Here is a 20,236-nt window from a genome sequence, read left to right on the forward strand (position 1 = left end):
CGCCAGCGCCGAAGCTCGGCTCGGGCTCAACCTGCCCGTGCACCAACGTCTCTTTCAAGAAATCGCCGCAAAGCAGCGCGAATCTTCCCAGGCCCTGGCCACTAGCGGTGTGCACGCGACAGTGCGTTGCAAGGCCCGGCTCGAGCTCAACCCACCCGCGCATCGGCGTCTCTTTCAAGAAGCCGCTACAAAGCAGCGCGACTCTTCCCAGGTCCTGGCCACTGGCGAAATGTGTACGCGATAGTGCGTTGCTCTGCCAGTCTAATGACACTCGGTCATTACATGCAGCTGGGGGCCGGTTCACCTGAACGCTCCGAGTGCCGTAATTACTACCAGACGGCGATTGTACACAAATACATCCCCCGGTCGCATCCGGCCAAGCGGTCGCAAGACCAATTCCTCGCGTTCGCCTTTTGCGGCGCCGACACGTGCTCCCTGTTAGCGGTAAGTTCTCCGAACGGCAGCGCGGGTAAGCGCTCAAAAGGGCGCATGCGGATGCTAAACAATAACTGAAACCAGGCGGCCGTGTGTCGACGGTCGTCCCATCGGCGCGACGCTCTTCCCGTTCGGCTCTTATGTCCTCCCTTTGTTGCAAGCAAGGAGGCGGCTTTGGCGGCCCTGCGCTTCAACGGCGTCACCACAGAGTCGCCCTTCTTTCCCAGAGCGGGGCCTTCCGCGTCTTCTCTTTGCGGCGCCGACCCGTGTTCCGACGGCAGCGCGGCAACGTGGGAATCGCTCTGGGCTTCGCAGAATTCGTACACTGAACCACACAACACGCCGACTCTGCATGCCTCAGACTGACTCCGTTCATGACATGAATGTCATGATTTTCATGTTATGACCTGCCATTTATGTTCGCCATACAGTCAGTCATGCTACGCCACACCAGTTTTGGTGTACATCGTATTAACGAAACGTCCAGGAGACCACAAAGTCGTAGGCGGCTAGATAGATAGATAGATAGATAGATAGATAGATAGATAGATAGATAGATAGATAGATAGATAGATAGATAGATAGATAGATAGATAGATAGATAGATAGATAGATAGATAGATAGATAGATAGATAGATAGATAGATAGATAGATAGATAGATAGATAGATAGATAGATAGATAGATAGATAGATAGATAGATAGATAGATAGATAGATAGATACGCTCAAACTCGCAGAAGTTCGCTGAGAAATGCTTCGCATTTAAAAACGAGAAAATATTTTCGCTTTATACATGTGAACGGAGCACCCTAACTCTTGTCCTACAAATATATGCAGCACAGATCTTCGTGAACCTATCTCTTGCAATAACCAAAAGCAGCGTGCAGCGTAACCGATAGAGCGACCTTGGAGCGACGTGGTATTACTATTTTTCTCCCTCGTGCGAGTGCTTTGTATGTTGATGTCAGCGATAAGACAGAAGGCACTCAACAACGTCTACTAGAGACAAGCCTTATCGCTTGTCGACCACCCGTGTCAGCAGCGGCTTGATAAAGCCCTCCTCCTTGCTCACGCGCGAGGAGCGCGAGCACCGTCAACTTGCTTGCGGCCCTAACGCCGCGTAGCACGAAACGTGAGCGTGCCGAAGTCGGTGACTCTGTATGACGTGGCTCCACGATGTTGAACGAGTGTAATGATTTGTTTAAGCAAAATGAATCAGCTCAACCACGTACGCTGACCTCGCTGGTTGTCTTTCTTCAGCCAGCCCGGAGCCCAACGAAGAGCCGACGACTCCCGCTGAGGTCCTCCAATACTCAAATTACCCGTGCCCAGCGTCATGGTGAATACACGCCGACTGAGGGATGACCCTCTATTTGGAGTCGACTCTCGATGGAGCTGGATCAGTGCGTTCTTCTGCGCCTGGGTTCTGTTTCTGGCCATGGCGACTCCCCGTTTAGCTGGCATCTTCTTCTATGGAATCGTGGAAACGTTCGGGGTAACCCGAGCCGAAGCTTCCTGGCCGCTGTCTCTGGCGGGTACTTTACTGTTATGGGAGGTAGGCGATGCGTATAGTCAACTATCGTTCCTTGTGACACAACGTTCTTCAAAATTAGCTCAGAGCATTTGTTGGTTTCATGAACTGGAATTTAGTTGCTGATAGGGAATTGATTGTCCCTGAATGATGTAGGATAAGACTTTATCTATGCAACTAAAACGTAGTTCTCATTTACGAATAACTATCTCTCTATGGCAGATAAGGGCTTCAAGAGTAGCCTTGCGTGTGAGGTGTTGTAATGAGTTTAACGTCCTCTCTAAAGCTCAGCGGCCGACTGTAATCATCAGATAGCGCCGTGTCCTAGGCATGCGCTTATTCCGAAAGCTACACCTTTACTCACCGATAAGCGCGCTACTCTAAGCATCCTGACGCCTCTGAGCTGCCCTTACAAAGTTAGCCTTTTGACCAGCGCACAGCAGGTCAAATTTTTTAACACAACTTTGTGTGTCGCTCAGTTGCATGCTCATAAAACTGATACCCATTTGCTGTTTCTTCGATGTAATAAATTGGCACATAACGCTACTATGCATTATTTCTGCAAAACAAGCGCAATTTCTGGGTATTGTTTCCTACTTGGAATGCAGGTCCGATAGCTGGCTACCTCTGCCAGCGTTTCTCGTGCCGAATCGTCCTGTTAGCCTGCTCGTCTCTGGCAGGAATTGGGGCCAGCCTCTGCTACCTGGCGAAGTCTCTGCTATTTATCACAATTTCATTTGGATTCGTTCACGGTAAACATCTATTATTATCGACGTAGTACTCTTTACATTATGGCATTAGGCGCTGGTGAACTGGTTCTCTATAGTTATTGGAATCTTTGTAACAACTGATTGTGCTGGTTGCTGAAGTAAATAACTCTGCATGGCAGCTACATGAGAACTGAAGAATCTGCGCTTCCTATATAGCCTCTAATTCAACGTACTATTGTTTGCTTCGCGACGGGAGCGCGCAGAAACGCGCATTTCTTTTCTGGGTAATTAGTTTCTCGCTCGGTGATTACGTTCTCGTATGCTCGTGTACTGGTCCAATGTGATCTAACAGGATCGATTCCACCTTTCCATCAACGCTGATGCTGCAACGAATAGAAAAAAATACCCTTGGAACGCGAATGTCTATGCGTCGTCTCAGCAATTCATAAGGGAAGGGAAGGAAGAAACAAGCGGAAAGACAGGGAGGTTAGCCAGTTCTTAGACCGGCTCGCTACCCTGTGCTGGGGGAAGGGGTAAGGGGGATAAAAGATGATAGAAGAGAGATGTTACAAAAAAGGAGAGCAAGAAAAGGGAAAAAAAGAGAGGGAAAAAAAGAAAACGAGGATATGGCACTACTTAGAGTCTGTCTCTAAGACCAGTTGTCCGGAAGAAGCGCAATAATGCTTTTAAAGCCTTCTGTACTGACGACAGACACAGCAAAGGTACCCAAAACCCTTTGTTCCGACAAAGGGCGAGTGTCAAGTTTATCTAGCGCATTAGAAAGTTCTTGTCTTGGCGCACTGAAACGGGGACACTCACACAGAAGATGGGAGATCGTTTCTTCGCAGCTGCAGTAATTACATGCAGAGTATGTGTTCACACTTGCTAAAGAGCTTTTCATGCTGTACACTCTGAGGAAAAAAAGAGCGCTTTTACTGCTTTTTGGTGAGTCATAACTTGCCACATATATCTCTCTTGCAAAATAGACGTTAACTCTCTTTGGAGAGTTAACGTGCTCTGTTTAGAGAGTTGTGAGAGGCGCGACACTCGAAAGAAGAGCTACCAGTGCACCGGTGAAGAAAGTTACACATGTGAAAAGTCAGAACTCATCACAAAAAGCACCAGGTACTCTTTTTTTTTCCTCGAAGTGTAGTATGACTCCCAAGCATGTGAACATGCGAGCACTTTTACTGGCACAGCCGACGGCGCCGTGGTTAAAATATTTTAGTACGATTCTACACCGCCTTCACAGGAATGCGATGTTTATTATGCAAAATCCGTGACATGTTGACGTCATAGGCGTAAGGAGCCCGCGTTGCAGAAAACGCGGTGTCGGCGTCGGCGGCGTTGTCCGTGAGTGAAAAATCCGGATGGATCAAAAGAATAAAACTGAGGACTCGAGCTGGAATTAAACCGAGCTATCTTGTGGGACAGGCGAGAGTTCTGCCATTGTGCTACGCCAGTGCTTACAGCTGCTTTGGGAAAATACTAAACAAGTGTAATGTCGCTCTTGGGGACGCGCTAACAGACGTAATATTCAGTGGCAGAAGTGCAGAATCGTACCTTGTTGATTCTGTAACGAGTGAGCGGTGTGAAGCTGTTAAACCACTGCAAAGCGCTCAGCCAAGGTTCATAATTATCAACAGCAGTAGCAGCCACAGCATCGACAAAGTGCGCAACTATGTAGATGCGCTCATTGCGTTACATAGCCTTAGTGAGTATGTCACTGCTTTGCAGACTAGTGACTTATAGCTTACTGGGTTCTTTGCAAGTGTACTTGCAGTAGGCGCCCTAGGAAAGTTTACAAAGGAAAACGCCATGCGTCAACTCATCTGAGCCCTAACGGCAAGCATGAGGTGTGCATCGAGTAGCGAAGTGTAGGAAGTGAATGAAAAGGCGACTTTAAACGTATCCGGAACGCTATCGCCTTCTCCTCTTAGATGCAATGCATAAGAATACCCTCATTTTTTACGCAATCCTGTGCAATTAGTTTTGCGAGTTGTATCTCTAGAGCCATTCTGCTATAGTCAGCGCAATACTTCTGTAACTAAAACCGTTTCTTGTACGCCATAACGATGGAAGAAAGTTAAGTTGCCCTATGTTAGGTAAGAATCCGGGGCTACACAAATTAGGGAGTACTATGATTTCGCTGAATTCCTTGTACATTATCTTAACCTTTTTCAGTGCCTTTAGCATACATTGAAATAGTACACCACAATAATTTCACTTGGCATGGTGTATTCGCTTGCGCTGAATTATTAGCCATGCAGATTCTGCTGCTAATTTTTCTAGTTACGCTGCAACTTATGACCGAATATTGACGTCAAATCTGAATATTTATTGTTTCATTTTGTTTGCGCAGGCGGAGCGCTCTGTGGCTTGTTCGTTGCCTCCAATGTTCTCGTGGCCCAACACTTCGAGAAGCGAAGGGCAACGGCCAGCAGCATAGTGTTCACAGCTTTCGGCATCAACTCCATTAGTGATCACCCCACTGGTGGAGTTCTTCCGTACAACTTACGGTGTCCGTGGCGCTTTCCTTCTTTACGGGGCGATTCTTCTAAATGCGATACCGGCTGTTATCGTTCTCAGAAGCCCACCGTGGCTGATGAAGCCGAAAGTGAAGAGAAAACTGGTACAGTCTGAAAAAGAGGACGATTGCAGTGCAGCGGTTGTTCTCATTGAATCAGCAAATGATGACAGCGATATCAGCAAGGGAACAATATTACAAAACAGTCCCCATTGTCCATATCAACCTTCCAACGGCCATCATGCAGCGCATTGTTCTGCTGAAGCTGAGGTAGAAATCGAGCATACCGGCGTGTTTTCAAACACAAACTCTGTTAAGCTGAAAGAAGCGAGGAAGGTTCTTCTATATTTCAGTCTTCCCGAGACAGCAAGACAATTCTTAACGCTGACCTTTCTCGTGCACGCACTCTCCTATGCCGCCGTGATCTTCACAGTTGGTGTCTTCGTCCTCATTCCGGCGGACCTCGCTCGTGACCACGGCCTAAACCCTTCAAACGCGGTGTATTTGCTGCAAGCTTTCTCAGCAGCGGACATCGGCTTCAGATCGGTGGTGGGCATCGCCGTTGATTCGCGGGTGTTGTCTCATGAGTCAATCATGCTACTCGGATTCCTAGTTCAAGGCCTCACTTACGAGTGGATGGTCTGGACGAATACACTGCCGCAACTGATTGTCGCGTCTGCCTGCGTGGGTGCCACGTACGGCTCACGGTCGTGCCTGCTGGCGCCCGCCTTGGTCAAGGACTTCGGCATCACCACTTTGCCAGTGATTATAGGTGGCGTGTTCTTCTGCACTGGCGCGTCTCTTCTCCTGCGTCCTGTCCTTATCGGTAAGCATCCCTGCCCTAAAAGCACATAGGGCTCCTTATGCATTTGCCTAACTCGACTCGAAGGCGAAAGTCATCTGCCTTATCTTTTCAGCCGATGTATTGATCCTCCCCCGCAAACCCTCCGAAAGCTTTCGGCAGCTAACGTGTTTTTGCACTACTTCCAGTATCGGAGGCATTGCAAGCTTTTGGCCCCTCAGCTGGTTTTCCACGGCCTCGGTGATCGGCCCACCATTGACGAAACGACGACGTGATTTAATAACGTTATTATGTGCTGTCACGTCACTGTGGCTTCCTGATGACGTCACACATTTTTGTCTTTTTTGACGTCATGATGACGTCACATGGTTACCTAATCACATGGTGATTATGGTTGCATAATTCGTGCTGACGCCGACTCCCCTGGTCAATATTCGCGTTTGATGAGGCATCAAATGCTTTCGCCTTCATAATTTCGGACGTCCTGGTTTTGCTTTCGCTGGCACAGACAGCGATTAGGCATGGCAGAGTGGCGGATGATAGGCGTCTTTGGCCGTGAAAATTTAGACCAAATAGATTTCATCCGCGTGCGCACGAAGTTGTTTGATGGGGCTTTTGATTTCTACACCTGTCAGGTTGCGTTAGCGTACGGTTGAAGGCGATCGGCAGCACGCATAGAAGTGTACAGGCCCGCGTTTTGAAATATAGTAATCAGCGGTTTGAAACCACTGTTTGTATGTAACAGCGTACTAACTGCATTGAAATGATGATATACTACGCCTTAACGCCGCATTATTTAATTCCTGTTAGACATGATATAAGAGCCTATTTCTGTTCTATGAGGCGATGCCACTCAGTCACACTCTTTTGGAGCTCCCATGGTATCGTCTTGGATGCGTTTGGCCCAGTTGCTATCTGCGGTTGCCCAAATCAGTTGCCCAACTCAGTCAACGCGCCTCTTTTGTTTTTATGAAGGGTATGCTTGTTCAATCTCCTGAAAGCTGAATAAAACTAGCAAAATGCGCAGATAATGTGACTGTGACTAACAGCGCTTCAGCGAAATTAAAATTGTTCGTTACAAATGGTCATGTCATAACAGCGAACATCATAAGCCCAATGTTTCAACAAAGCACTTTCAGCTGTGTGCATTTCAATTTGTAGATGGCTCATAAAACCAAACTTTATTGATTTTTTTAGTTTAACATTCAAGTACCAACGTAAATAACATTTCTGTTTTCTTTTCTTCTAAACGTATAGTCGCTCTGACTAGGAAGAAGTAAACTAGATCTTTCAAATTTCTTAGATTTGGAACTCTGCTCGGACGTTGGAGGGTTAATTGAACGGAAATGGCCCTGGCGCTCACTAACAGTCATACTGTTCCTTGTTAAATAAAAAATGTATCAGTTATGTGTAGCAGCCATGAAATGTAAAAGACCATCGCAAGTAGACTCTTCACATTAAACAACGCAGGCGCATCACACTTGGGGACAGCAATAGGTTCGCAGCTCTCGCAGATTCTATTTTCCGCGGCCTTTTGTAGTGGATACACTCCTCATAGTTGCCACGAATGCGCACGTGCCTAGATAACTAGATAGGACGCTACACGGTGTATCATTTAGCGAGTCCGCATGTTTTCGCAGTTGATAATTAGCTCGGCGGCCCGTTCGGCCTGTGTAGAAGCGGCCACACGATAAAGAACGCCTCTTAACAGTTCGCTCGGGACGTGACCCATTTGCGAGGAAGTGTGTCATTTTTGTCGCTGGAGGTTGTTCTCCTGCTGTCTTGGTTGACATTCGGGCAAAGCCGGGATAAACGATCTGGCTCAAAGAGCTCCTCATAGCGCAATACAACGTCTTCTGCGCTCCGTGCTATGACCCAACCTTTTACATGGGTTACCTACTACTTCAAAATGGCGTTTATGCGACATGTCGGCATGCACACATACTTAGGTAAACCAGTACATACGCGGGACACACAGAGGAACCACACTACACGTATTGTGTGTTAGGGTGAGTTGTACCAAATGTAGTATCGTGTGGTTAGTTACACCAACTGTAGTTGCACCAAAATGTTTCGTTTCTTTTATGTGTAAGTGTTCGGTTGCTGCTATCCTTCGAAAACCGCGCGTCCGTCTCTCTGTAACATAATACACTGAACTAATGGCTCCTTCGGGCAAGCTCTGTTACTTGATTTATCTATGTACTTGAAGTTCTCTGAATGCCGCTGTGGTGTAGCAAAGAACAGTGGTATAACTGAGGTACATTGTCGCAGATGTAATTCTCGATAGCAGATTGATACGGACTTGCAGGTGATGGATAAGGAAAAACGATGCTGTAACAATGTGGCGTTAGTAAGCTTAGGTCATGGGAAGACATAACGTGTACATAAAGATATGTGCTAGACGGAAGCCAGTTTCGTGGTATGGAAAGCGTGCGGGGCAGAATCATTAAAACACTGCAGCGAAATATTCTCATTATTTTATTTTATTATTTGAATCCATGGATCAGCCATAACAACATGAATAAGTACTGTATATATCGAACCGAAATACAGGACAGTCATGTGCATTTGTCACTACACAGTAAGCTACACAGTATTCTGCAAATAGTTTATGCCGTAAAATTCTGAGCACGCAACTCCTCCCTCCTCACTCAGCAAGTAGAAATTACCTGCAAAGTAGGCCGGTAAGCTCACAAAAGGCCATACAATGAGCCGAGGCAATGGTTGCCAGGACCCGCCTGACTGCCATCCCTCCGTGAAAGATGTTTTATTGCGATGGCAATTATATGCACATTCTCAGCGGGCTTTTTCCGTCGTCTTCGCCGCCACGCTTCGCATAAAGCCCAAACCGGTATCATCTCCCTGCGCATGATATGTTCCACGCGCGAGCGCTGGTGACGAATGCGGCTGATGCATGAATGAAACGAGCCGGCCATCTCCGTCGCACCAAGGGCGCACGCGATCAAATCGCCCCGATTGCGAGGCCTGCCTTCGATTGGTGCTGACATCAGAGACGAAACGCCCTTCTTGTTTTTCGTCGGGCGAAGGAGCATGAAGGACTGGAGGTGGGGGAGGAAGAAGGTAGGCTGCTTCTCTTGTACGAATTGAAAAAATTTTATAACTGCGCAAAGGACGAGACACCAGAAACGAAGTGGACAGGACGATCGCAGACTAACAACTGGTTTATTGAAACATACATCACCCTTATAAAACAACTAAGCGCGTGCGCGATACATTCATGACCACGTGACGTTCACCACCCCCAAGACTCCTATCTACTACTCCTATCTACTACAAAGGAAATCACGCTCTTTTCTGGAAAGATACACGGATGTGTCGCTGACGCACTTATCAGGCCCGTATCTAGCTATCCAAGATGCCTCCAAGATTTCTCTTGCTCTTTGCTTCTGGCTCGCCCTATCACCTTGGTGCTACTGAATATGGGTACGAGCGTTCATCAGAAGAGGCGAACTCTGGCGCGCGCGCTCTCTCGACAGGCTCGTAATCGTGCTCTGCGCTTACCGTTTACTACGCGTTGAGATGATTGACGGCACACGCTTCGCTTCCTGGAGGGACCGTATTCGCTCTACCCAGCATTTTGTGGACTTATGTGACAGCGCACCCTAAAGAGTTAGCTGCTAGCCTTATTTCGTATAGCGTTTCAATTTGTTGCTATCGCATTCATTGATTCCCTTGCGGCGATGCTGTGTTTTTTTTCAGTTCAATAAAGTTTCATCTCTCTCTCTTGTATAAATGAGATATAATAGTGGCCCCTTGACAGTGCACTGGCGTATAAGAAGGAACGCAACAGATATCGAAGTTATTACCTTTGGTACTCATGTATTGGGTTCTGTCGTTTCAAAAGCACTCAGTCTACTTGAGCATACGAGAGCCAATAAACTGCAGAGACCACCGGAATTTAGGCGATTAGGAAGTATCAAAGAGGTCAGTAGATTCGTAAAATATGCAATCTATAATAGAAACAAATTCGATAGAAGAAAACAACCCTTTTGTGAAACTTAAAAGTTTAGCTTTACAGGCGAAGCATTTCCTGAACCTATGCTGGATGCTGTCCAAGGCGTCACTTGAGTATACAAAGTTAATTGCGTTCCAGCAAACGAAATGTTTCACTACAACGAGTGGAAAAACGAGTTACCGATAGGCGGCTGCAGTTAAGTGGTTTCGGTGTAGAACGTCGTTTGGTGATAGTGTGATAGGTATTATTTTGCTCTCCTTCCAGTCGCTGGGTAATGCAGGCAGTTTCAGGCACTGTAACTGCCTAAAAGTTAACCTAAAGGTTAACGTGAAACTGTGCTAAAAGCGCAGTTCCAGGTGCACTTAACAAGTGTATTGAAGTCTTTTCAAAATGTCCGAGGCGATTTTGTCAGTAACAAGTGCAGAGTTATTGGGGTTAACCCTAAACTTTATAGTTTTAGTGTATACTAAATATTCTACATACATCCATAACAAGACCATCCGTATTAGGCAATTTGCGCATTTTGCAGAAATTTTTAACACCTGTTGGCCAGAATCACCTGTTCTTTGTCATCACAAAGCACAATTGTTTCTTTTTTATGGCCGTTAGCAAGATTTCGAAATTCGCAGGGGCTTCCTTCAGTAATGGATGGGTTTTACGTAAAAAAGTGGTAGAATTTGGCTACGAATAGCTTCGCATATAAAAAGGCTGTTTGGCCACAGCACTGGCATTTTTTCATTTTCATTGAAGTGCTGTGCAGCGATAAGGTGCGATTCTTTCGGGAGTATCGGATAGTTCTTATTTCGAAAGCGAAGCATTGATGATGTGAACGAAGAAGAGTGACAAGCAGCATGCATACTACGACCATTCAAGCAATGATCAGTAACTGCACCTTTATTTTTCAAATTGCCTATTATCATCAACACTACGTCGCAATGTTTCCGATGCATGGCTTTCGACAAGGATTTTGTGCTGAGCATTAATGACGCCTTAATCGCTTTTGGCATAATCTCTAATTATTTTGGTAGAAACAACTCGCCGTTTTGACTAAAGGCAGTCGATAAAGCTAACTATAAATGCTGTGGTCTCATGAGCCATTTAGAAAATGAATACAAGATGCAAAGTCAGGATCAGTCATAAAATCTAACATATGATGTTTGAACAAATACCAAATATTGACCTGAGCGTAGGCATTATTTTAAATAAAATCGCGAGATCAACACGGATTGTGGCCCACCTGGAGGGGATGCAACGCAGTGGCAAATGGTCCACATAAATGGTACAGCGATCACGGTGCTGGACTGCTAACACGAAATTGGCGGGTTCGATCCCGGGCGTGGCGGCAGCATTTCGACGGAACCGAAATACTGTCTGAGCGAACAAAGACGCTACGGCCGGGTTCGTCTACTCTGCGACACGGCGCAGAAAAGGCACTCGAGGCAGGTTGTCAACCAACGCGGGTTTATTAAACCAAAATGCAGAACAATGCGACAGTCACGGGCATGCAGGCCGTATAGGGAAACTCCGCAAGACCGGTCGAGTACGCTTGCCAGTGGCGCTACGACTATCACACACACAGAGCAGCAGTCGAGCGCACGAACGAGAAGCCCCCTGCCAGAGCAGCGTCAGAGAGCCTCGGACACAGCGAGCCAGCACCAGACAGAAGTGAACTCATGGGAGAGGAAGTTGTCACTGGCGGTCAGTGAGGACCGGCGAAGCGCAGTGACGTAGGCTAGCGTGTTGCGCGGCGAGCATTGTCCGGACATGCCTCGTCACGTAGCGCCGTGCGGGGAAGTCCGACGCATTGCTAGCAGCAGGCAAAAAGACCTGGCGGCGTAGCCACGGTGGCCATATCGCCGATTAACGGCGGTTCACGGCGCTCGAGCCGCGCGCGTCCAGCACACGTGCTAGCTGGGGAACGAGGCGCCAAAGGGGAGGGCGCGCTCGATTCCCACATCATGAAAGGAACGCATCATGCTTGCAGTGACTTTGCCACGTGCGCAGAGAATCTCCGGTGCGTTTCCGGAGAGACGAAATGCAATTTGAAGGTGAACTGTCAACTGCACGTGACAATGCGGCTGAAAACGTTATGCGTTCTGTCAGCAATTACGTTGGCTCCTTTGCAAATTATTTATTCCTGGTGCACACATCCATTAGCTCATCTCGCAGCAGATAGGTTGACCGCGGATGTGTAGGTTTGATCGCGTTGAAACTTAAAAACCGATGTTTATTGAAGACTGCGTGAGCATTTTGTTCATTGATTACTTAACTTTTTCGGCGGTCAACCACGTAACTTCGAATCTTCGATTGCAGTCTTATCATTATTCAGAATGACTTGGATTCTTTTACAGCAAACCTGTCTTCGCGGACTCTGCACAGGTGTAGTCCAGGCTCTGCTAAAGCAGGTTGTGTGACCAGGAACAAAGCATGAGCCTCGTGAGAAGACGAAAGGGGAGGAGGTCTTGTGATCAATCGCGGCGATGAGGTGTAACTGAAGGCGGGTGTGAATAAAGAAATAATTATAATAATGTAAAGCTTCCTTGCAGCTTATGATTATTGAATTGGACAAAAAAGCCAAGCGATAGGTGTGAAAATTTATATACAGAAAACTAAAGTGATGCGCAACAGTCTCGGAAGAGATCAGCGCTTTGTGATAGGTAGCGAAGTACTGGAATTTGTAAAGGAATACGTCTACTTAGGACAGGTAGTAACCGCGGAGCCGAACCATGAGACTGAAGTAACTAGAAGAATAAGGATGGGACGGAGCACATTCGGCAAAGCATTCTCAAACCATCAATGATAGTTACCACTATCACTCAAGAGGAAGGTATATAACATCTGCATCGTACCGGTACTTACCTACGGAGAAAAAAATTTGAGGCCTGACATAAGGGGGTTCAACTTAAATTGACGGCGATGCAGCGAGCAAGGGAAAGGAAAATGATATGTGTAACCTTAAGGGACAAGAAGGGAGCATAGTGGGTCAGGGAAAAAAAGAGGCGTTAAGGAGAGCTTAGTCAAAATCAAGAAGAAATGGACATGGGCAGGGCATGTAGCGCGAAGGCAAGATAACCACTGGTCATTAAGGGTAACTGACTGGATTCCAAGAGAAGGCAAACTCGCGAGGGGAAGACAGAAAGTTATGTGTGCAGATGAGATTAAGAAGTTTGTAGGTATAACGCGGCAGCAGAAAGCACAGGACCGGGTTGATTTGCGGAATTTGCGGAACACGGAGAGGCATTTGCCTTGCAGTGGGCGCAGTCAGGCTGATGATGATTATGATTATGATAATGACGAAGCTTTCTTGGCAAGGCGGAGTTTGAACCCAGAGCCGCACGGTCCGAAGACAAGTGCCATAATCCCTGGGCTATACAGCCACGTTTGTACAACATGAATTTATGGGAAGCATAGTGAATGCGTTGTACCGACCATTAGGTCACCAGGTTGAAAGGAGGAGTCCCGTCAGAGAGGAGCAAGGAAGGAGGTCGCATGATCTACCGCGAAGTGGAGGTGTGAGTAATGGGGCAGTGCGAGGAGGATAACGAGTGGTGTTTGCAGAAAGTAGGTCAGCCAGAGAGGAGGCAGCTAGAGTCCCGCTTTCGCGTTGCACGGTTTGTCCTGAGTGAATATGTCGCGCGGTGGCGGAGTCGTCGCTCCTCTGTGTTTTACTTCCTGGGTACGGCGCACGCGGTGCTGCATCGTCTGCTCCTGCACACGGAATGGCGAGAGCTGCGGCGGCGTTCGAACGAAATAAGCGCGACCGTGCCTGTGATGCACAGCCGCAGCGCTAGCAACGTTGCTTGCGTTCCAGCGCGGCCGTGGTACTAATACGCGTTTTGGTCGAACGGGCGGGTGTGATGGGCCACGGCCACACTGGGCCGCTACTGAAGCGTTCCAGCACGGCTGTGAACGAGCACATCGTCGCTCGGGACACATGACTTAACCTGAAGAACAAAAAAAAAACAACGAAGAAGTCCTTAGTGAAAACTTTGCCGAGACTCAGGAACATGATGTAGTATATCATAATCGTTGGGAGTTTTACGTCCCAGAACCACGATATGATTATGAGGCACGTCGTGGTGGAGGGCTACAGAAATTTTGATCATCTAGTGTTCCTTAACGTGCACTGCCATCGCACAGTACACGGGCCTCTAGCATTTTGCCTCCATCGAATTCGATCAGCCGCGGCCGAGATCCAAACCCAGCGACCTTCCCATCAGCAGCCGAGCACCGTAACCGCTGCACCACCGCGGCGGACAAACGAGGCTGTAATGTCTGACGAAAGGGGCGACAGCTTCGCTGCCCGACGGTTTTCATCGCGTGGAACTGGCTGGAATTTTTAATGTATCTGTTGCTATGTGTCAAGCCAGGCAAGCAAATAAACTATTGGTATTTGTATAATCTTGATGAATGGACTACATTCAATGCGTGCAGTACAGTGCTGCTCTGCCTGGACGTGAGGTAGTTAAAAATTACCCTTAAACTGCCACTCACTGGACAACATAAGTGACCATATTCCTTTCTACTATTCTTTGCATGCTCTTTCCCAGATTAGAGGACATCTGTACGGGGTGCGATCTCTCGGCGGCAGCAACGGATTCCTGCCATAACTTAATGAGAAATGGTCGAAAAGAAATCATATCTCTTGAAGAAATCTAGTTCTCAAGAACGACTCTGGGTTCTGTACAACATAGACCTACGTGGAACATTTTGGTAAAATTCCAGTATGGCACTACAACAAGGCGTGTTATAGGGCTAGTTGGTATTCCAGAATATTAAAATTTAGCGCAGTAAGCACACAGCGTGCAAGGAAACGACGAGGACAGGCACTTGTCCTAAAGTTTTAGTACCGCAATACAAAGCGTGTGGTTCCCAAGACAATTGAACACTGCACAATAGAAACACATGTGGCCCACTGTAAAATATCAAACACTCTGGGAACCACGGGGTTTGTAGTGTGAACACTGTAACTTTAAAAGAACCGGCAGTTGTTTCTGATAACTAGCTTTTTCGTCAGATATGATTTTTTTTTCGCCTATTTTCCATTCAGTTACGGCAGGCCACCGCTGTCACCGACGAGAGATGGCGCTGCGTCCACATGTCCCCAAATCCTGGTCATACCTACTTCTCTTTTCTTTTGATAGCCAAATTTAGAGCATGCCTTAACTCTTATGCTGTTACATACGCCGGTGACGTTGCGCTTTTCTTTTTTTTTAATTTGCAGGCTACTACAGGGACTCCCACGGGGACTACACCGGACTGCTTCATTTGATGACGGCCCTCAATGCATTTTTTGTGTGCGTTTGGACGTTCAAGTTGGTAGCTAAGTGGCGGACAAGGACTCCAGTAACATCTCGCATCACACCCAATACCCCCTTATGAAAAACTTCTGTCGTAAAACACGTTCGCTGAGAGTGTAGAAGGCCCATCGAAACTCATCTCCTGGCCTTCGCTTAACAGCGTTCAAGCCTCTCTTTTAACAAGGAAAGCCTAAATACTAGCACTTAGAAAAAGAGCAGCACGAAACTCTACTGTGATTGGGCAGGTACGATTCCAGAAAACTATAAGGGCAAAAGGACTGAGAGGGGAGACGTACGCGTAACTGAGGGCAGCTCAGCTCTTACACAGTTCACTGTCTGCAAATGCGTCAAATTCGCACGGCATGATTCCGAGGCACTCAGTATTACATTCCAAGAAAGAAACTGAAGGAATGTGTTGTTTTGTGTGAGTTTCAGTAAGTAATGTCAATTAGCGTGTAACTAAATATCTAATTCTGCAATCAGTGAGCTTCAATCCTTGCATAAAAAGAATCAACTACTAGGCCCAAAATGCATGCACACCTTTTTTTTTTGTTGTATTCATTTCGAGCGGAGAAGAAAAATACTTTTGACATTGGTCCTGGAACGTGGTCCTTGAAACAATGCGCCACACAGTCAAGTTCAATGACCGCTAGTTGTCCACTCAGGAAGCCTGCACGAATGTGCACACTGAGTTTCAGGCCATTTGTCCCCATTGCGTTTTGTTAGGTGTATTGTAACTTGGAATTGGGTGCGGCAATCAAAATGTGGGAAAGGGACGTTCTTCCGTAATGGCTTCCTGTAAACGCCTTGCTGTTCTGCCGTAGCAAATAAAAAGAACGAGACTTCCAATGAAGAGAGGAACGAACAAAACAGGTATTTGGCTTATCTACAACAATCGTAATGGTGCACAATCAGCCGCAATAAACATTTGACCGAGCGAAATGCTTGAGCACAAGCAAACTACTGGCTTCGTCACCCATTTGTCCCGCTAGTCTTTATACTGCGACAGCCGCGATGTACAGCCGCCCATATTTTTTACCTGAACGGGCGAGCGTCGATTGTGGAGTTGATAAGCGCCGTATAACGGAGGGCAGTGGCGAAACGGAAGAGAATACGAGCATGCGCGCAGTGAACAATCTGGTGAAGCTTTCGTCGGCCAGGTTGCTATGCAAAACGGACCCAACCCCAACTGTTTTTTTTTCTCCTTGCTGTTTTTGGCTTGCGTGAGTGCTGCGTGAGACACAATAAAAACAAATTGTAGTGGCTTATCTCGGCTATGCCAGGATATATGTAGCGTCAGCTAAGGTTCAGCTGATTGTTTTTATGTCTCCTGGTTGTCTAGGATTAGCTTCATTATCATGCTTGCTGCTGCTTCAATGACACACACACGGTATACGCATTATGCGACACCTGTATATTTATCATTTGCTCAACGCCATTTCACTATTGGCACAAAGACGGCTAACGCGCTGGCGTCTCTATGGTCCCAATGCCCGTCGCAGCGTCAGACGGCCACTGCGCAACTGAGGCACACAGCTGGGCGCGCCGGCGCCAGTATGTCAGCCGCGGCTATGACATCACTCCTCTGGAATGCGCAGATCGGCAAAACGCGCGCGGTGGCGGTGGCTCCGGTGCGCCACCTGTGCGTCGTGTGATGTCACTGCTCCTCGCGCAAGCGCAGCACGGCTCTCAGACTGCCACGCGAAACTGCTCCAGCTTGGCCAGTGCAGCTAACGCTACAAAAAATGCTCATGCTCACGTAGTATAACCAGCGGGGGTACATCACATCCCACCCATCTCAGCGACCACTTTACCTGTTCGATTAACTTGATGGCAGTGTTCAGAAAAGAAATGAAAAAGGATGACAATAATGGTCTGGTCACCGGAGCAGCCTAGAAGACAGCTGCGCAGGACTGCTCATCGTGCGCATGCGCGTATTGTCGTTCATTTCGCCACTGCCCTATGCCGGTTGTTCAAAGTTAAACTTTATGGTTTTCTTAAACTTTAGCACTACGAAGTACCCAAAAACTACCTTTGCAGATAAGGTATGTAGCCAGAGGGGCAAAAAGTGGGACAGTAATGATCGCTTTCAGCCGTCTAATTAATTAAGATTGAATAATGAACTTTTTAGTGGCTGCAGCAAACGGGCATGTTTGTATTGAAAAGCTGGAGGCCATCGCGTTTCTACATAGTCCCACGTGGAAGAATTCTTCTGGCTTGTCTGTCATCCGAGATATCCCGCTGCAAAGCTTATTTTCGGTTTGCATGATTACGCATGGAAAGCAGTGAGGATCGGCGCAATGTTCTTCCCTTATGTGACGAGCAGTTATTGCTTGCTACCGCCAGCCAGTAGCAAAAGGGTAACCGTTATCTTTGCATATGCCTTCAACCCGTTGTCAGATTAAGCACCGCTCGCAACTGCCGTGGCACATCGGGGAGGAGCTTTGTGCCAGTTCTCACTGCCTTGGATGCGTAACCATGCAAACCGCAATTAAACTTTGCAGCGGGATATCTCATAGCACAGACAAGCTAGAAGAATTCTTGCAAGTGGAACTCTGTAGAAGTGCAACTGCCTTCCAACTTTCAATACAAACATGCCCGCTAGCTGCAGTCACTAAAAAGTGCATTATTCAATCTTAGTTAATTAGGTGGCTGACGGCAATAATCAGTGTCTCACTTTGCGTCCCCCTGGATGCGTACCTTATCTTCAAACGCACTTTTTACGCAATGTTTACGTAATTTCGCGTGGCGGAAAAATTGGTCTCGGATCAATTTTTTCCGCGTCGAGCTCGCCGTGTGGTTTTCCGGCCGCTTAGGCGGTGAAGCGAGTGAATTTCCGGTGAGTTTTGCCGCTTTCGCCCCCATCGAGCCCGAATGTGAACGCGCCTTTAGAATCGTCATAGCATGAGAGCCCCGAACCGAAAAGACAAAGAAGTGCCAGAGCTTTCAAAGTTAACCAATAGGCGTAAGGAAGTCGACATAAAAAGTTACAACATGGAGAGACTTTAGCATACTCTAAAGCACAGAAGGCTAAAAGTCGTGAAGTGCAAAGTGGGCACAGGCAAAAACCAGATATGTGCACTAAGAGACAACAAAGGAAGTGTCAGTAACAATATGGATAACATAGTTAAAGTACCTGATGAGTTTTACAGGGATATAAACAGCTGCCGGGAGAAGCAGGGGGCTATCGTAAGTAACAGTAGACCAGAAGTACCAATTAGTAGCCCACCAATAACGCCAGCGGAAGTAAAGTAAACCTTGGAGGGAACGAAAAGAGGCAAGACCACAGGTTAGAATCAGATCATATATTTGTTGAAATACGATGGACCGATTGGGCTACATAATTTGCCAACCTGTATACGAGGTGTCTCTCGGCGGTGAGAGTATCAGAATCTTGAACGAATGCTAACATCATCTTAATCTACAAGGGATTATCAGGGACTTGCAGATTACAGACCGGTCTGCTTAATGTCTGTTGCGGAGAAGCTACGAGTATTTACAAAGGTAAATACTCGTAGCCAATAGAATTAAAGCCAACTTCGTATTCAATCAGCAAAACTAACAAGCAGAATTGCGTACAGGACACTCGGCAATACACCATATTCACACTATCAATCACCAGATGGAGAAGTTTCCGGAAAATAACCAACGCCTGTATTAGCCTTTTTCGATTACGAGAAAGCATTTGATTCGGTCTAAATCCGACCAGTCATGCAGAGACTGCGCAGCCAGAATGTAGGCGAACCGTGTATAAAAATACTGGAAGAAATCTATTGTGCTTAACAGCCACCACAGTCATCCATAAGGAAAGCGATCAAATTCCAATAAATGAGGGTGCAAGGCAGTCAGACGCGATATCGGCAGCGCTATTCATCCCGTGCTTACAGGAGGTCTTCAGCAGGGTGTCGGAACGGAACGAAAACCGAAAACGAAAAATGAAAAAAAAAACGATATTTTGGACCGGAACGAAAACGTAACCGAAACTTTATCTATTATTTCGTTCCGGAGTGGAAACGAAATTTTTTTAATCGTTTTTCGGTTCACGAGAAAACTTCGCAATCCGGAGCAACTGAGCTCGTGCAATGTGAGCATATCTTAGGGTACGGTATTAGCGCGTACCTCAGGCAGGAATTCAAAAGCAAAGATATGTTGAAATTGTGCCAAAAACGAAAACAGTGGCAACCAGAGATGTTTATATTAACGCAAGTGGATGTTTGCGCGCCTGTCACGCATGCCAGCGTAGAGAGGGCATTGTCGGCGCCGAAGTTTGTTACAGCGAAAGCTGTTATGAGATCACAACAGCTGATTTTGGCGCCATAGTTGTTCACCGCTGCCAGTGTCCATGACCGCTAACGCGTGATATAAAAAAAAATAAATGAGAAACAAATTTCTAGGATCGGATGGCATTTCAACCCGCGCCCTCTGCGTGGCAGTCGGGTCTTCCACAACAGTGTCACGCTAGTGCTTCTATGCTTGCGAGGAGCGCTTGACAAGCGTGAGTGCTGACGAGCAGTGCGGCCCAGTGTTCCGTATTCAATACAAAGGCACAAGGTGCCCGAGCGGTGCACTGTTCCAATTAATACCAGCAGATCTAGAGGGTCTTATTCCTCATTAACCAAATCTTATTTTTCTCCATATTCACAGCCGCTCCAGACGCGTGGCAAAACTGCTTAGTTTTCTTGAATACTACTTTTGTCAGCATAAAAATAGGCTACGTCGTCATTTTAGCATTAACACATTTAAGCATAAACAATATTAAAACACCACCATTCGTTCAAACGTGCTGACCATGCAAATACTATAGGTAGCGGGAGAACTGCCCCCATGGGAATTAGTAGGGTGGTTGTACTGCACGAGATATGTAACCAAGCAACTATCCCTCGATCTTGGTAACCTGTTTTGCGTACTCTTGCAGTTCTTAATGCATCTGATGACATCAGCTTTATGGGGCGT

General features: G+C 47.0%; 1 protein-coding gene across 1 annotated transcript; it reads left to right on the forward strand.

Annotated features, from left to right (window-relative positions):
* The first annotated feature begins 5,434 nt into the window (after positions 1–5,434).
* On the forward strand, positions 5,435–15,839 carry LOC119399587 (uncharacterized). Its single transcript, XM_037666390.2, has 2 exons — positions 5,435–6,031; positions 15,208–15,839. Exons 1-2 carry the CDS (start codon positions 5,800–5,802, stop codon positions 15,363–15,365), a joined length of 390 nt encoding a protein of 129 aa, XP_037522318.1. The 5' UTR covers positions 5,435–5,799; the 3' UTR covers positions 15,366–15,839.
* Positions 15,840–20,236: the final 4,397 nt, after the last annotated feature.

This window comes from Rhipicephalus sanguineus, chromosome 7 (assembly GCF_013339695.2).
Source record: "Rhipicephalus sanguineus isolate Rsan-2018 chromosome 7, BIME_Rsan_1.4, whole genome shotgun sequence".
NCBI classification, from domain to species: Eukaryota; Metazoa; Arthropoda; class Arachnida; order Ixodida; family Ixodidae; genus Rhipicephalus; species Rhipicephalus sanguineus.